This window comes from Cydia amplana, chromosome 7, assembly GCF_948474715.1.
Source record: "Cydia amplana chromosome 7, ilCydAmpl1.1, whole genome shotgun sequence".
NCBI lineage: Eukaryota > Metazoa > Arthropoda > Insecta > Lepidoptera > Tortricidae > Cydia > Cydia amplana.
In genome coordinates, this window is record NC_086075.1 from 1845453 (window position 1) to 1863839 (window position 18387).

General features: G+C 37.5%; 1 protein-coding gene across 1 annotated transcript in view; it reads right to left on the minus strand.

The window, feature by feature from the left end:
- LOC134649375 (angiotensin-converting enzyme) overlaps positions 1-18387 on the minus strand; it is a 265129-nt gene that overhangs the window by 4638 nt on the left and 242104 nt on the right. Inside the window, exon 10 of the mRNA XM_063504100.1 lies at positions 9850-10122. Within this exon, the coding sequence (XP_063360170.1) occupies positions 9978-10122 (145 nt within the window). The 3' untranslated portion in view covers positions 9850-9977. The remainder of the gene's footprint in view (positions 1-9849; positions 10123-18387) is intronic.

Below are 18387 nucleotides of genomic sequence, written 5' to 3' on the forward strand. Positions count from 1 at the left end.
ATAATATGGCGTCCCATGCGAAACTTGCGACGGAAGATATGGCCGTGACGCAGGTTTTCCAATTTAGCCTTTTAAGGTTTTGATTGGAAGCTACCCTCCAAATATAGTTAATTTGCTTTAAAAGATTAATATTTAAAAAAAAAATGAGCCTACATACGTCCCACTGCTGGGCATAGCGTCGGTGCGAATAAAAAAATCGCTATGTGTTTTTTTACGATTTTTTTGTTTTTGGCATATTTGAATTCCTTTTTCAATTTCCCGTCGACCCACATAAATATTTTTGTTATATCTTTATTAGTTTTGAAAATAACAATTCCGCTATGTGAACACAGAACAACATTTGTACAAAAAAAATAGAACAGAAAAAAAAATTGCTATGTGATTTTTTAGCGCATAACGAAATTAAATGCCTTGTTTTCCGTCGAGGGTGATGGCGATAATGTTGCACATGGACCCTAAAATCGCTATGTATTATCTCTCGTACTATGTTACTTTGGCAACAAATCGCTATGTGTACAAACTTCACACATGACGATTTTAAGTGAACCAAATTTAAGTCGCTATGTAGCAAAATTTTGGTTAAAATAATAATATTGTAAAAAATTACGAAAATAACTGTTTATTTTCTTTCTTGATTATCATGTAAAAATCATTGATCTATTAGAAAAAAAAAATACAGGTGCAAAAAATATATTACAAACAGGAAAATAAACAGTTATTTTTGTCTCCTGAAAAGTAGCTTAAAAATACATGGCGATTTTTTTATTTGCACCGACGATAGGCCTCCTCTCATGCGCGAGAGGGCTTGGGCTTTAGTCCCCACGCTAGCCCAATGCGGATTGGGGACTTCACATACACTTTTGAATTTCTTCGCAGATGTATATGCAGGTTTCCTCACGATGCTTTCCTTCACCGAAAAGCTAGTGGTAAATATCAAATGATATTTCGTACATAAGATTAAAACGTGCAAAATTTCAATTAATGTTAAAAACCCCACTTCCCTATCATGATCACATCATGTGGTAACGACAGGGAAGTGGAACTCCCAACGCTCTACATGTCAACCCGACAGGAAGGCAACCCAACACGGCAACCCGAGACAACCCGAGTGTTGCAACCGTTTATGTAACGCGGGAGCTTTGTTCGATTTGCGTAACGTTATGTAACTGGAGCCTGTATTTTATTTATATGGAGGTAGAGATCAGTTCATAATAGAAACTCATGCGTCCATCAGTTAGCATAGAGCAGGCTGCGTTTCCACCAGAGATGTGCGACGATGCGTAGCGAGGAATGTGTTTGTTAAGAACCAATATAATTGATCCACTAGAGTTGCACTAAGTGAGGATATTAGGTAAGTAAATAAAGTGAATCTAGTGGCTTTCCGCTTTTGAAAAAATGTGTTGTATATAATAAGCATTCTGACCATAAGTCATCTATAAGAATTATATTCGGGAACGATTTTTCCTACTTTATATAGCTCAACCGAAGTTTGAAACCACGATTTTTAACCATACACAAATGAGAGGTTAAATTTACGCAAGGTGACGATATTTTGCATTTATAATAAAGACAAAGTACGCGATTTTCTGTAGTAATTAACAGTCGTTATTATTCACTTGTCTTTGATAAAGGGATTAGTAAAGATCAGTTGTGAGGCAATAGAGGTAAGTATAGCTTAAAGCTTGCTCGATATACTGATACATACAGTGCTGGTTGCAAATTAACGGACTAATTAAGGTTAAATCTTGAACAGCGCGCCAAGCGGGACGCTTTGTAAACTCAAAGTCCCATACAAAATGACACTTAACGCAAACATGTACGTCACGTTACGCTATCGAATGAAATTTACACTAAGTGCTGGTTGCAAATTAACGGACTAATTATAAGGTTAAAATGGGGCCTTAAATTTAATTAAGGACTGCCTATGCGAATCAATTTTAACTTATTAGTGATTAAAAGAAAAAAGTTAGGTAGCCCTAACCCTACCATACCATACCCCTAGCCCTACCATAGCCCACTTAGCCCAGTTAGCCCAGTACTTGATTTTATGATATTTGTAAAAATTAGGGGCGAAAAACTGATTTCGCACAATTTTTTTGCTCTTATAATAATGAAAAATTCGAAAAAAGTCGTATATAATTTTTGCATGTCGTTCATTGACTAAATACTTTATCACCACTACCTTAACACCCGGTACTATACCTAATATTGTTTTTAAGTAGGTATTCTGTAAAAAATAATTCTGATCCTGTACGGATATGATGGTCGTTCTTGTCTACGTGACAGCGTGATAAAACGGTGTCCGTCACTTTCTTTCCCACGGTGTTAAACAGTGACAGTTATTTTATCACGTGGATAAAGATGGATAAAGCTATCCATAATAGGCTGGCTGATTCTAATTATGTATTACTTCTAGCTATACAAAACTGAACCTTATCACTTTGCGATAAGATTACTGGTAATGGTGATGCCTCGTTTAGTAGCAACTTGTTTACGAGTATAAAAAAGATACGCATCTAACTGTTATGTAAGTGTACTGATAGTGAAATATTTGGGGGTGGGGACTAAAATGCTGCTTAAATTTATAGAACGATCAAAGTATCAAACGTTCAGCGGTTGACATGCTAATGCCCAATACTTGACACCACCCCTTTTGCTATTATTAATTAGCCAAACTCTTACCGAGAATTCTGATGAGTGATGACTAAAAAAATTAGTGTTAATAAATCCTGTCCTAAATTTCTGACTTGTACTTGGCCAAAAGTACATAAACTATTACACATTATTAAGTGTTATCAGAATCTACGTACAGCTATGATATTGCAAAAGTCAGCAGACAAGTGAAACTAACATGAATTAGAATAATAATATTATTGCATTACGAACATTAACATATTTAATATATTATATACTGACGTCTGTATAACCAGAAACATCTGTTTCAATTCCCATATCTCAATGCAAATGTGACATTGCACAAACACGATAAAAGCACATTTTATCTACAACTACGCCATTTTCGCAACAAAATCGACCTATATTACATATTCCCTATCTTAAACTCACATCTGCATACCGCATGTCATTCAAAATTTAACCTTAACCAAGTAATATTAGGTTGATATTTGAAATGCTCTGTCAGGTAAGATAGGAGTTTGTAAAAGTTAGGTGTATTCGAAGTCAGTGCTTGCAGCGAGTAGCCTATGGGTGTTTAGTAGTTTAGTAACAAGTAATTAGGAGAGTGAGGGAGTCACGTTTGTGGAGCGAATCGATTTGTACAATGGCGTTTTAAGAATAGTCTATTGGGACAAAATAAATATAATATGTATTCTGAATTATGATTTGGGAAAAAGACAAGTGTCCAAAGCGATTCTACTCATATGCTTATTAACCGACTTCAAAAAAGGTTCTCAATTCGTTGGGATGATGGAACAGAAACTTAATTAAAAGTTGCCTACGCCTATTTTTCCTATTCTTAAAAATTACTACATAGTATAAAACAAAGGCGCTTCCCGCTGTCTGTCTGTCTGTATGTATGCTTAGATTTTTAAAATTACGCAACAGATTTTGATGCGGTTTTTTTAATAGATATAGAGTGATTCAAGAGGAAGGTTTATGTATAATTTGTTAACCCGTGCGAAGCCGGGGCGGGTCGCTAGTAAAAATTTAACGATCCACCTTCTTCCTTTGTTTTGAAGATTCGATTCTCGAAGTCTCCCTTTTGCCTTTTTGGCCACGGAACCTTAAAAGCCGTTTGGCTTTTAAGGCTTTTAAGGTTCCGTTTTAAAAATCTAAGCATACATACAGACAGACAGACAGCGGGAAGCGCCTTTGTTTTATACTATGTATACTGAGCTTATTTTGATGAATGAGGTGTCAATTGAGATATTTTTGCGGCCCAAGTGACAACGATTACATGTTATTTAATCGAGTGTCTAAAACAACATACGCATTTGTGCACATTTTGAAGTACATCAAAATGTGTAAAAATATTTTCCCTGAAGTATTTATCCAGCGAGGAAAATGGGGACTACGTTTTTATGGAGAAGCGGTCCTCCACTATCCTCTTAAAGCGAAGAGAGTCGCGGGCTGATGCTAGTATACTTATAATGTTTGAGGTCTGAATAAGAAGCTTTTCCTCAACTAGTATTAAACCTTACCGCATTCCAAATTATTACGCATTGCAACGCTTGCGCATCGCGTAACGTTAAATAACGATATTAAATAACGTTTCTGTTCCGCGATCCTTTAGGCGATTTACGAATTATACTTGGTGATAAATGGGCGAATCAACTTCTTCTTGTCACTCGTTTTAATTTAATTGGTTACTTTATCCCAGGTCACTCTTTAAACTCTGGTTTTATTAAGGCATAATTATAAAATAATCATCGGCTTTTTTGTGACCGGCAAAGTGGATAGGTAAAGGCCTGGGGCCCGTTTCTCAAAAGATTATAACTTGTATTAACTTGTATACAAGCGGATGTCACTTTTTGACAGCTTTTTTTAGAAAGGGACTTCCACTTGTATTACAAGTTACGAGGAATGGATCCCTGGTGGTCACTTTCGAATAAAAGAAGCGCCTGGCGTCCGTTAGCTCGTTGGGTTGAAGAACGACATTCGGAAAATCGCGGGGCACTTCTGGATGAGACTAGCCCAGGACCGGGATCCAAAGCGAATCTTGGCCTCCGAAACGAGAGCGTGCCACCTGTCCCGATCCTGAGCAACTTCCTGCCAGTTACCGACAGCAGACAGCAGCAGCAGCGAGCAGTGGACGACCGGAGACTAAAATTATGATGATGATGAGACGGCAGACAGAGGAAACTGAACATAAGGCGGTTACAGACGCCACTGTGCAAGTGTATTTAACATTATGTAACAGTGACACTAAAGCATCGCGATCGTCTGCGTCTGCGCACACGAGCTTTTAAATTACTCCCTATTGGCTCATTCCACCAGTCGATTACGAATGCCACTATTTTCTTTTAACAGGCAAAACGATTGAAAATATTTTACCAGATTTCGGTTTTTTCGTTGATTCCGCCTATATTTTTAAGTTTCAAGTAAAATGTATATTCTACAAAAAAATAAATACTGAAGTAAAAATGTAAAAGGACATTATGGTACAGTCAAGTGTAAAAATATGAGTGCATATAACTTACTCAAAAATATGTCCCATAGTTAATTCGCTGACATAAGAGCTATGGGACATATTTTTGAGTAATGATGTGTGCACCCATATGTTTATACTTGCCTGTACTATTTACGCGGTAAACTGGTGTGTTTAATGGTATTGCCTAGATGGTAAATGTGGCTACCAAACCATACCAAAAGCTCTTTTAAATCAAATTTCTATAAAGTAATGTACCTACTGTGTATAATTGCATGAATTCTATGTATAGTAATTTAAAGTCCATTGATCCAATTGAGGGGGAATTTAAATCTTCTCGGGGCAGAGGTGTAGGGTTGGAGCCGGTGTAGCTTTATTTGACGTTCATAAGCGCATTGTAATATGCCTACTTGAATAAACCATTTTTTATCTTTTATCTTTATCTTTAGCAAGTGGCTACCACTGTATGAAAACAAAGAGTTGACATAATCACCTGTGTATAGTAGTTCCGATCCAAATTCAAAAAGCATTAATTTATCCGCTCCATTTAAAGCGCATTCAGGCGTTGCACCGCGAAATACCTCAATTTAAAGGACGAAATAATTACCACAGCTGCTCCTTCCCAATACAAAATCAACCCTACCTTCATAGTTATAAAGGCTAATCTCGCTTAGATTGTTAACAAAAAATAAAGCATGGTGCACAATTGGCACCGTCTACGCGGAAGTGAGTAGTTGCCTTAACTACTGGATGCGGGTTGAATACTTCTTTAGCAACGAAAAGTCATAAGTATATTACTTTTTCTTATTAATATACCACTTTTCGTAAGTACGCGGGTTTAATATACCCCCTAATTACACAAAGTCGCAAGTACAATACATTTGTTATTATCATACGACGTTTGGTAAATAATATTGGGATCATTGTTTAATATGGCGACCATATTGGAATTAATTTCGTATGATCGATTGAAATTAATGAGTTTGGAACTTTAGTACGGAATTAGAGGCTGATGTTATTTTTTAGGGTTCCGTACCTCAAAACGAAAAAACGGATCCCTTATAGGATCACTCGTGCGTCTGTCTGTCTGTCCGACCATTCCCCCCCTTTATATCCGAATCTACTGGGTGTAAAAATTTGAATAAAATACACATATAGTTCTTTACCTATAGATGGCAGGACAACCTATTAGAAATGTGCAATCAAGCGTGAGTCGGACTTAATTGACGGAACCCTTGGAACGCGAGTCCGACTCGCACTTGGCCGTTTTTAGAGTTCAGTAGCCAAATGGCAATAAACGGAACCCTTATGGATTCGTCATGTCTGTCTGTCCGTCTGTCCGTCCGTATGTCACAGCCCCTTTTTTCCGACACTATAAGAACTATACTGTTGAAACTTGGTAAGTAGATGTATTCTGTGAACCGCATTAAGATTTTCACACAAAAATAGAAAAAAAAACAATAAATTTTGGGGGTTCCCCATACTTAGAACTGAAACTCAAAAATTTTTTTTTCATCAAACCCATACGTGTGGGGTATCTATGGATAGGTCTTCAATAATGATATTGAGGTTTCTATTATCATTTTTTTTCTAAACTGAATAGTTTGCGCGAGAGACGCTTCCAAAGTGGTAAAATGTATCCCCCCCACCCCTGTAACTTCTAAAATAAGAGAATGATAAAACTAAAAAAATTATATGATGTACATGACCACGCAAACTTCCACCGAAAATTGGTTTGAACGAGATCTAGTAACTAGTTTTTTTTTAATACGTCATAAATCCCCTAAATACGGAACCCTTCAACTTCATGGGCGAGTCCGACTCGCACTTGGCCGCTTTTTTGTTATAAAAACAATATAGTTGCACAATCTGTCTATCATATTGGTCATCGGCCTTTTAAGTAAAATTATATTTGGTCATGAATGTCATGATTTACCAAGGTCTAGGTTATCCGCGGCTTTTGGTCTCGGTTTGGTCAAACTTGTTTTCGTCTTTGGCAATATGGCCTTATTCAGTAAATCATATGATATTATCAGTTTTTTTGATATCCATATATTATTACTGTTAATGAATTTTATTACAATACTATATTTGAAATGAGTCTTGAAGTTTGATTACGACCAACGCTGATCGATATATTGAATGGAAATTAGGCAGTATGCTTTCCACAAAAATACAAAATATAAATTAAGTTTAAATGTTGTAATTGAAAAATTTCGTACCAAATTCTTAAATGCGAATAGTAATGTAATAAAACAAAATTTTTCAGCGCCTCAGTTATGTACCTAGTAGTTATGTTATGGTATAAGATTAGTAAGTATACCTAATAATCAAATTACACTAAACCAGTAGATAGGTTCTTCATAGTAAAGATATGTACAGTCGCCATCAAATATATCGGAGCGGCCGAGGTGCTCAAAAATACCCGCACATGCACTCTAGTGCCTTGACAATAGAGGCGTGTTCAGAATCAGATATTTGTGAGCACCTTGGCCGCTCCGATAGATCTGATTCTGATGGCGACTGTACATTAAACAAACAAAAAGTCAAACTTATTCCTTTGACTTTTGAGTAATATTATTTCATTCACATTCTGTAGCAACGTTATTTAGAGGTATTTGAAAGCACAAAACATTTCCTTATTTATTTAAAGCAGACTACGACGTAAATGCAGACATTATATGTTTTATTTTTCTTTGTTTCTGTTTAACTGTATCACCTTGGCTGAACAAGGTTTGAAAGAGTCATTCACTCTGAGAAAGCTTTAACGGAAACGTTATTTAAGCAAAGTATTGGTGAATAGTTTATAAATTACTATTGATTAAGTACATGAAGATAAATAAAATAAAATATATTCCGCTTCTACAATGACAAATCAGAGCACCAACAAACACGCACACAAACACATGTTCAATACATAAAGTGAATGTGATGATAGGTACGAGTAAGTACAAGTACAGACAAATACGTAATTTGATTTCTGTGCTAATATTATTGACACGCGATATTGTTTCAGAGCAATAAGTACTTACATAAAAAAATTGAGACACAAAAATATCGGCATATCAGCGCCAGTCGCCAACACCATGCTGAGATAAGACCATTTAGAAAAAAAATCCTTGACCGTAACACTGTTACATTGGTTACAAATGTCAATGAATAACCAAGACATAGACACTACTCGTACTTACATAAACTTTATCTTAGATATACAATGAAAACATAGCGCGGGAAAAACCCAATTCCACAAAATGGTAATGAAAAAGAACAATACAAATTCCAAAAGAAATAACAATTAACAATATAGAGCAAAGTACTATTAGCCTTGGAGCAAACAATAGTTTAAAGATTAGATCTGTAGGAACCATAATGCAATATTTAGTGTTTGTGATCGATTTATCGCAAATTGAATTGTGTTTTAGGGCAGCATTATTGATTTCCGGTTTCAAGCAAGGTTTTAAGATCATTACAAGTTAATTTACGACAAATGACACAGATAAAAATGAAATATTATAAATTGAAAATAAACGTCGGACTAAAGACTTACGTCAGAATCCTCCCAGCCTCAGGGTTTCTGTAGATGTCACACTTGGGTAGAGGCCTGGTCTCGTCTCTAGGAATGAACTGGCCTGTCCTTTCGCACAATTATCGGTGGATCTATCATAAACTAAAGATTTACGTCAGAATCCTCCCAGCCTCAGGGTTCCTGTAGATATCACACTTGTGAAGAGGGCTGGTCTCGTCTCCAGGAATGAACTGGCCTATTCTTTCGCACGATTCTCGGTGGTTCTGATCATAAACTAAAGACTTACGTCAGAATCCTCCCAGTCTCAGGGTTTCTGTAGATATCACACTTGTGAAGAGGCCTGGTCTCGTCTCCAAAAATGAACTGGCCTGTTCTTTCGCATAATGCTCGGTGGATCTGATCATAAACTAAAGACTTACGTAAGAATCCTTCCAGCCTCAGGGTTCCTGTAGATGTCACACTTGGGTAGAGGCCTGGTCTCGGCTCCAAGAATGAACTGGCCTGTTCTTTCGCATAATGCTCGGTGGATCTGATCATAAACTAAAGACTTACGTAAGAATCCTTCCAGCCTCAGGGTTCCTGTAGATGTCATACTTGGGTAGAGGCCTGGTCTCGGCTCCAGGAATGAACTGGCCTGTTCTTTCGCACAATTATCGGTGGATCTATCATAAACTAAAGACTTACGTCAGAATCCTCCTAGCCTCAGGATTCCTGTAGATGTCACACTTGTGAAGAGGGCTGGTCTCGTCTCCAGGAATGAACTGGCCTATTCTTTCGCACGATTCTCGGTGGTTCTGATCATAAACTAAAGACTTACGTCAGAATCCTCCCAGTCTCAGGGTTTCTGTAGATATCACACTTGTGAAGAGGCCTGGTCTCGTCTCCAAGAATGAACTGGCCTGTTCTTTCGCATAATGCTCGGTGGATCTGATCATAAACTAAAGACTTACGTAAGAATCCTTCCAGCCTCAGGGTTCCTGTAGATGTCATACTTGGGTAGAGGCCTGGTCTCGGCTCCAGGAATGAACTGGCCTATTCTTTCGCACGATTCTCGGTGGTTCTGATCATAAACTAAAGACTTACGTCAGAATCCTCCCAGTCTCAGGGTTTCTGTAGATATCACACTTGTGAAGAGGCCTGGTCTCGTCTCCAAAAATGATCTGGCCTGTTCTTTCGCATAATGCTCGGTGGATCTGATCATAAACTAAAGACTTACGTAAGAATCCTTCCAGCCTCAGGGTTCCTGTAGATGTCACACTTGGGTAGAGGCCTGGTCTCGGCTCCAGGAATGAACTGGCCTGTTCTTTCGCACAATTATCGGTGGATCTATCATAAACTAAAGACTTACGTAAGAATCCTTCCAGCTTCAGGGTTCCTGTAGATGTCACACTTATGTAGAGGCCTGGTCTCGTCTCCAGGAATGAACTGGCCTGTTCTTTCGCATAATGCTCGGTGGATCTGGAACTGGAGCACTGTGCTGACGAAGTATCTGTGGACAATGAGAGAACCTGGTTAGTTATGGTAAATAGCTGTTACTTTAAAATAATACGAGTACAGTAAGTTAGAAAGGTATTTTCGCCTCCCGCCTGCCGCCCGTTGTCTGCCTTCTACATTTAATCAATTGTTCTCTTTTTCTCTTTTGTATATTTTTTTACTGATGTGTGCCAATAAAGAGTAATCTATTCTGTTATATTTCGATTTAATAATCCCAATTCACCCCTTTGAGACTTAAATTAAACGTAAGATTCTTAACAAATTATAATTGGATTGTAAAGTAAAATCGAAATGATGTCTAAAAACTTTCAGGTTCTAAATTTCTAAAGCTTTTAGACTAGTTACCTATATTTAGTATTATTTAGCTACAATAGTCTAAAATATTTGGCATTAAATGAAATCTTATTTCTTCATTTACTTTCTTTTATTAAAAAGGTTTTAAGCAATATATGTAAATGTTTAGGCCACTCGGCGCTATTCATGATAGGTACCTACATCACCGTAAAGGGGCCCACTGATTAACAGTCTGCCGGACGGGATCGGCCTGTCAGTTAGAACAAAAATTTGACAGTTCCGAACAACTGACAGGCCGATACCGTCCGGCGGACTGCTAATCAGTGGGCCCCTTTACGCCTCTTCGAAATATTTTCGCTAACTTTGCCTATAATTTGATCGGTCTACATACCAATGGAGCATATCGCTAACTATGCAAGCACAAAGTAATCATTAAATCAATTCATACAATACAATCATCAATCAGTCATTCATGAATAAAATTACCTCATACCGTTCCGTGAATTATTTTATATCGTAAGTTATTTGGTAACGGTGTGTAACAGGGCGGGTAGGGTGCCAGTGCCAGCGGGTAATTTGTTTATTTGTTCAATAAATTGCACAGTATTACGGTAAATAATAGTGTTACAAAAAATTATTACAAAAGTATAGACCTACCTACCTACCTACAGACTATAGAAATGTTAAATAACAAATAGTACAAAATAATAAAACTAGTGGCTCTATGAGCTCTGGTAGACGTCGCATTTGCGTAGAAAGTGTAAAAGTGAAAAATAAGTTTGTTGAGTCGTTATCACAGTGAACTCACAATGGTGGACACCATTATGCCAATTTCCGCATTTTGTAAATTTTCTAAAATCTGGATTGGCCAAAGAATTCTATTTAATCATAGAATCTGGTCACAAAATTTCACGAGAATCGCGATAATATTTTGGCCTAACATGGCAACAAGTTACAAGAAAAACGTTCCATCATCACTGTGCTAATCGAACAGTCAATTTTATTAAGTTAATCAGTCGTCACGGCGTAATTGCACTAGGGGAGGGGATCGCCGCGAGCGTGGTTATTCTGTATTAAATATTATTAGCAAGGCTCAGAAAAAAGAAGGTTGGTAAAAAGAAGTCTGTGTACGGAACAGGGTAATGTTTTTAAAATGACGGGCGTTTTTCCGAGCCTTGACTAGTAGTATAAGCGTCGCTACCAAAAACGCTAAATCTTACTCATATTATGGCCAGTCGTCTGCCGGAACATCAATCGCTCACTTCAAGTAGAGTTTACAGTATCCCTAAACCTCGTGTTCTCACCTCTTTTGCGCAGCGCTCTTCCCGCACATTTACAATAAAGTAGTTAAAATCTGTGACATTAGGCACTGTAACGTAAATGAGGCAAAAATTCGTATACTAAACCTGCTAAAGTCATGGAACTTCAACTAATCAGAAGAAATTCTAAATTCTTCCCAAGTAACTCCTAACTCCACGTTCTCATAGGATTACTTCTTCATTCCTTTTCTTGTTCAGTTTCAGTTTTTAATACTTAACGCTCGAACACACTTAAATCTAACAAACTTTTACACACACACATTCTTAGATTTCATTCACACACTTTTCACTACCTCCTCACAACAACCTTACACATGTACAAGTACACACTCCTCTCTCTTTCCTAAATAATTCCTATTCTTATGTTTAGTATAATTATAAATTTTATTTCTGGTAACTCGTGTTGATCATGACCCCCGCGATACAGGCCATGCCTAGTGCGGTGTTCAATGTAACGTTCCTGCTCAACTTTAATTATGAATAAAAATATTGTTATTGTTATTGTTATTGTTATAGCGGTTTTTATCCGCTGTAAGTAAGCGGGCGCCCTCATGCTAAGCGCGTTGCGATCTCACGCGGCTCTGATTTATAGTGACGGGACTAACGCGCGTGATGCTGTTATGCCGGATTCGCTAGTGTCGTACCGGTGCCATTATTTAATATAACTTATCCTGTCTTTGACAACTACGACAAGGTAACATGGTTGTAATTACACTCTATGGTATACATGAGTATTATACTTATTTGATGCTTCAAGACACAAAGATGAGGTGTCGACTGGCCAACCGAAGTTTTGGTTTCGGCAGGTTTTGGCCTAAAAGTCATGTTTCGGCTGAAGGTTCGATTTCGGCCAAAACTAGAGTAAAACCGAACCTTTGGTTTCGGCAATTTGCCATAACATAAGTCTAGTATGGGGAATTGTCAAAAAAAACGAAAATTTCACGTTTTTCAAGTATTTCACAATGATCCGGTCGATTATCTTGATTTTATCTAAACTTGATTTTAACAAAAGCATTCTGTTACTTAATATATACGTAATATAAAAAACAGCCAACCCTTATATAATGCAAGGGCGAATGTAGCAATTAAATGGGTATGTAATGTTTACTTGATAAACAGTATGTTTATAGGTCAACCTAACTATTGCGCCAGTCTCCATAAAAGCAGATTCTATCTAGATCGCATTTAGACTCACAGATTTCATTCAGTAAGGAAATCCCGTGCCTCAATGAGTCGTTGCGTGGCAATTGGGTACTTATTAGGGCATCGAGAGGAATAAATAAGGTATGTTGCGTCGCTGACATGCGAAGTGAGCGTTAAAGAGATTGATGAAAATTTTAAAATTGTTAGATGATTCGGGCACAGATCAGAGGGGATCTTTCTCTTTTACTCCAATGAAGGCGTAATTACAGTGAAAGAGAAAAATGCCCGCAATTTGCGAAATTTTTCGCGGTAGCCCCCCAGTACCCCTAGTGTATATTCCATTCGATAGCGTGACGTAACGTACGCCTTTGCGGTACCTGTCATTTTGTATGGGATTTTGAATTTCCGAAACGTCTGAGGCTGTATCTCATGATCCGTGATAGCTAGACAGTTGAAATTTTCACAGATGATATATTTCTGTTGCCGCTATAACAACAAATATTAAAAACCAAGTGCGAGTCGGACTCGCGCACGGAGGGTTCCGCACCATCAACAAAAAATACAGCAAAACAAGCAAAAAAACGGTCACCCATCCAAGTACTGACCCCGCCCGACGTTGCTTAACTTCGGTCAAAAATCACGTTTGTTGTATGGGAGCCCCACTTAAATCTTTATTTTATTCTGTTTTTAGTATTTGTTGTTATAGCGGCAACAGAAATACATCATCTGTGAAAATTTCAACTGTCTAGCTATCACGGTTCGTGAGATACAGCCTGGTGACAGACGGACGGACGGACGGACGGACGGACGGACGGACGGACGGACGGACTGCGGAGTCTTAGTAATAGGGTCCCGTTTTTACCCTTTGGGTACGGAACCCTAAAAAGTCCGGAACCCTCGGTGCCAAGTCTAACTCGCACTTGTACGGTTTTTCTACTATCTTCTATCGCCGAGTGAAATCCTTATTGCTTAGATTTTAAACTAAAGATGAGAAAAACATTCAATGTAAAGGAAATAGCGGCATGATACTTTCCACTGTATTGAAATTGTATAGATTGGGTAGAGGACTAAGTCTAGTCCAGTACCTAAGTGTAAACTGTCTCTAACTAAAGATTCGTAGTTTTCGAAGTCCTTGTTGATAAATATAGCAAACATCTCGCTGACGCAACGCAGGAGTGGGTCAGATCAGATGCAACCGATGAAGTAACGAGTTTTTATGGGTCCTCGATGTCCAGTCCATCTGGCCAGTCGGTATATTACGTGTGTTAGTGGCACAAACTAAGCTGATGTTTCTAGGGGAATTCCACAAAAACAATTGAAGGGTACACGGAAAGAACATGTCTAGCCACTCTGAAAACATTTTGAGTTATCGCGGGTTGAAAGGAACGATGTACATAATTAACCTTATAATTTTCGTGTGTGGGTATTTTGGAAGTGAGAAAAAAAGGAGTTATATTTATAATTGCAGAAGCTGTAACAAATAGTTCATTGAAAGCTATACATTTTGAGATAAAAATATCCTTTTTGAAAAAAAAAAATGACTAGACATGTCTTTTCCGTGTACCCTTCAATTATTTTGTCGGGGACGTGATATGACGCGTATGGCAGCGCATTACTGCAATGACATGACACGTTACCCGACTGGAAAAGACAAAAAGCTGTATTCAGGATATATAAAGTAACCTATGTACTTACATACTAGCTACAAAGATTTATATGCATTAAATTAAGTAATAAGCTCATGCAAAGTAGTAATTACATAGTTACAAAAACGCTGATTAATTGTCTTAATCAAGTTTTAAGTTTTGCCTCATTAAGGACTCGTGAACTGAATAGAACTATCAAAAACTGGTTTGAACATTGATTAATTGAACTAGTTTACACCTAGTGTTATTGTCACGGTTGTTACCCTGTGATCGATAGTCAAATTATGGTCTAGATTATACAACTCGTAGATCTATAGTACAGACTAATACTTACTAGATTGTATAACCAGTAGATATAGTCCAGCTCGCCAGTCGTAGGTCGTAGCTCGTAAAGTCAGCAGCAGAAGTTGCTAAGCGGGCGAGGTGTTCAAAATTACCTTGACGTTCTCTTATTCTCTTATCAATAAAGTCGCGTCAAGATCATTTTGAACACCCCTCGCGCTTAGCAACTATTACTTCCGACTGTACCAATGTAGTGAGTTTTTCGGAACTTATGTAGGTATGAAATATCATTTGATATTTACCAGTCGCTTCACGGTGAAGGAAAACATCGTAAGGAAACATGACTAATCCCAATAAGGCCTTGTTTACCCTCTGGGTTGGAAGGTCAGATGGCAATCGCTATCGTTAAACAAGTGCCTACGCCAATTCCTGGGATTAGATGCCAAGCGGACCACAGGCTCCCATGAGCCGTGACAATTTGCTTTTTTTCCTATTGGCTTAGTTTACTCAGTTTTTACACCCACTTCCACTTTACGAACGGAGCAGCAGCTGATATTCACGAGGCTATAGTTAGCTAGAAAAATTGCGCTTATAAATCAGTTGGCTAGTGCTCCATATACGCTTTTTAGTCAAAATTATCTAAATTCAGTAGAACACCCACGGTTCAATCCTCATTAAAATCCGACCGCGTCTGCATTCCGGCGTCTAAACAGCTATCTCGGCTTCCTAAGTTGCGAAAAATACCTTCCTGATGAATAGGAAATGAGGAGCACGCCTTATCAAAAAACCAACATAAAATAGAATTGTACTGAGCAAAAATTGATCTTAAATTGAAGATAATAAAGTTCTCTATGACGGTAAATAGGCCGGTTACTAAACTTTAAATTGTTCGAGAGCATCACATTATATCCTACAGTATATTTGTGTTTGGAATATAATAGAACACTATTTTGTGAATGTATGTGTAAAGTAATCTCTAAAAAATATATTGAGATTTTTGGAAAAAAAAAATTTAAAAATTTAGTTTTTAAAAAGATGTAAACATCAAATTCTACAGTAGCGATTTTTTGTTCAAAAGGCATAACTAAATATTTTACACTGTAAGTAAAATATGCACCACTTTTTTAGTGGTGCATACGTCACGAGCAATAAAAATGTTTGAAATAAATAATTACAATACAACATTAATTAAACACTTGGTGATTTTCCACTATATTGTTACGCCAATTATTCTACTCAATCTAATAAAATAAAAAACCAGGGGATTTTATTTTTTCTATTTTTTAAACAATTATAACGTATTTTACCCCACGCGCATTAATTCTACAGTATATTTTTTTAATGCACCATATAGCCTGTAATTAATGTTATCACAACGTCAAAGAATCTCCTATTAATACAATGAGCTTTTGTCACAATTGTAAAAATGGCTATCGTTAAATTATTTAAATGATCGGCTCGGGGCGGGAGGGGAAGCGATGGCGATACCTCAAGGCCGCACGGCCGCAAAGCAACGGATTGGATAGGATGAAGGTATCTTAGGGCGGTTACAGAGTAGCGTTTTATACGAGCGTACGCGTACAGTCACCAGCAATTAAATGTCTGCTAGTGCACGAAAATACTAACGACCTTTTTTCCTACGTCCAGTTGACCTAAGTTTAAAATGTATAAATTGCGAAACTTGTAACGACATGTGTCCCACGTCTACCGTACCGCGAAGAAATTCAAAGGTGTATGTGAACTGCGGATTGGGGACTTCACATTGTGAAGTCCCCAATCCGCATTGGGCTAGCGTGGGGACTACCGTACGAAACTGATAATTTTATTTAACATCACGATTTTTGGTCGTTCATGAACTGTCAAAAGTGACGTTTCTTCAAATAAAAACGTCACTTTTGACACTTGTATGAATGGGATATGTCAGTGTCAAACAAGTGACTAAAGTGACGTTTTTTTTTAGAAACGTCACTTGACACTTGTATGGATGGGATATGTCAGGGTCAAACAAGTGAGAAAGGTGACGTGTTTTTAAGAAACGTCACTCTTGACACTTGTATGGATGGGATATGTCAGTGTCAAACAAGTGACAAAAGTGACTATTTTTTTAAAGAAACGTCACTTTTGACAAGTATGGATGGGCTATGTCAGTGTCAAACAAGTGACAAAAGTGACTTTTTTTAAAGAAACGTCACTTTTGACATGTATGGATGGGCTATGTCAGTGTCAAACAAGTGACAAAAGTGACGTTTTTGAAGAAACGTCACTCTTGACACTTGTATGGATGGGATATGTCAGGGTCAAACAAGTGAGAAAAGTGACGTTTGTTTTTAAGAAACGTCACTTTTGACACTTGTATGCATGGGATATGTCGGTGTCAAACAAGTGACAAAAGTGACTTTTTTGAAGAAACGTCACTTTTGACATGTATGGATGGGATATGTCAGTGTCAAACAAGTGACAAAAGTGACTTTTTTATTTAAAGAAACGTCACTTTTGACATGTATGGATGGGATATGTCGGTGTCAAACAAGTGACAAAATTGACGTTTTTTATGAAACGTCACTATTGACACTTGTATGGATGGGATATGTCAGGGTCAAACAAGTGAGAAAAGTGACGTTTGTTTTTAAGAAACGTCACTTTTGACACTTGTATGGATGGGATATGTCGGTGTCAAACAAGTGACAAAAGTGACTTTTTTTAAAGAAACGTCACTTTTGACATGTATGGATGGGATATGTCAGTGTCAAACAAGTGACAAAAGTGACTTTTTTTATTTAAAGAAACGTCACTTTTGACATGTATGGATGGGATATGTCGGTGTCAAACAAGTGACAAAATTGACGTTTTTTATGAAACGTCACTATTGACGCTTGTATGGATGGGATATGTCAGGGTCAAACAAGTGAAAATGTGACGTTTTTTAAAGAAACGTCACTCTTGACACTTGTATGGATGGGATATGTCAGTGTCAAAAAAGTGACAAAAGTTACTTTTTTTTAAAGAAACGTCACTTTTGACATGTATGGATGGGCTATGTTAGTGTCAAACAAGTGACAAAAGTGACGTTTTTGAAGAAACGTCACTCTTGACACTTGTATGGATGGGATATGTCAGGGTCAAACAAGTTAAAATGTGACGTTTTTTTAAAGAAACGTCACTCTTGACACTTGTATGGATGGGATATGTCAGGGTCAAACAAGTGAGAAAGCTGAAAGTTTTTTAAGAAACGTCACTAATACACTTGTATGGATGGGATTGTCGGTGTCAAACAAGTGACAAAAGTGACGTTTTTGTAGGAACGTCACTCTTGGCACTTGTATGGATGGGATATGTCAGTGACAAAAGTGACTTTTTTTAAAGAAACGTCACTTTTGACATATATGGATGGGCTATGTCAGTGTCAAACAAGTGACAAGAGTGACGTTTTTTATGAAACGTTACTATGGACACATGTATGGATTGGATATGTCAGGGTCAAACAAGTGAAAATGTGACGTTTTTTTAAGAAACGTCACTCTTGACACTTGTACGGATGGGATATGTCAGTGTCAAAAAAGTGACAAAAGTGACTTT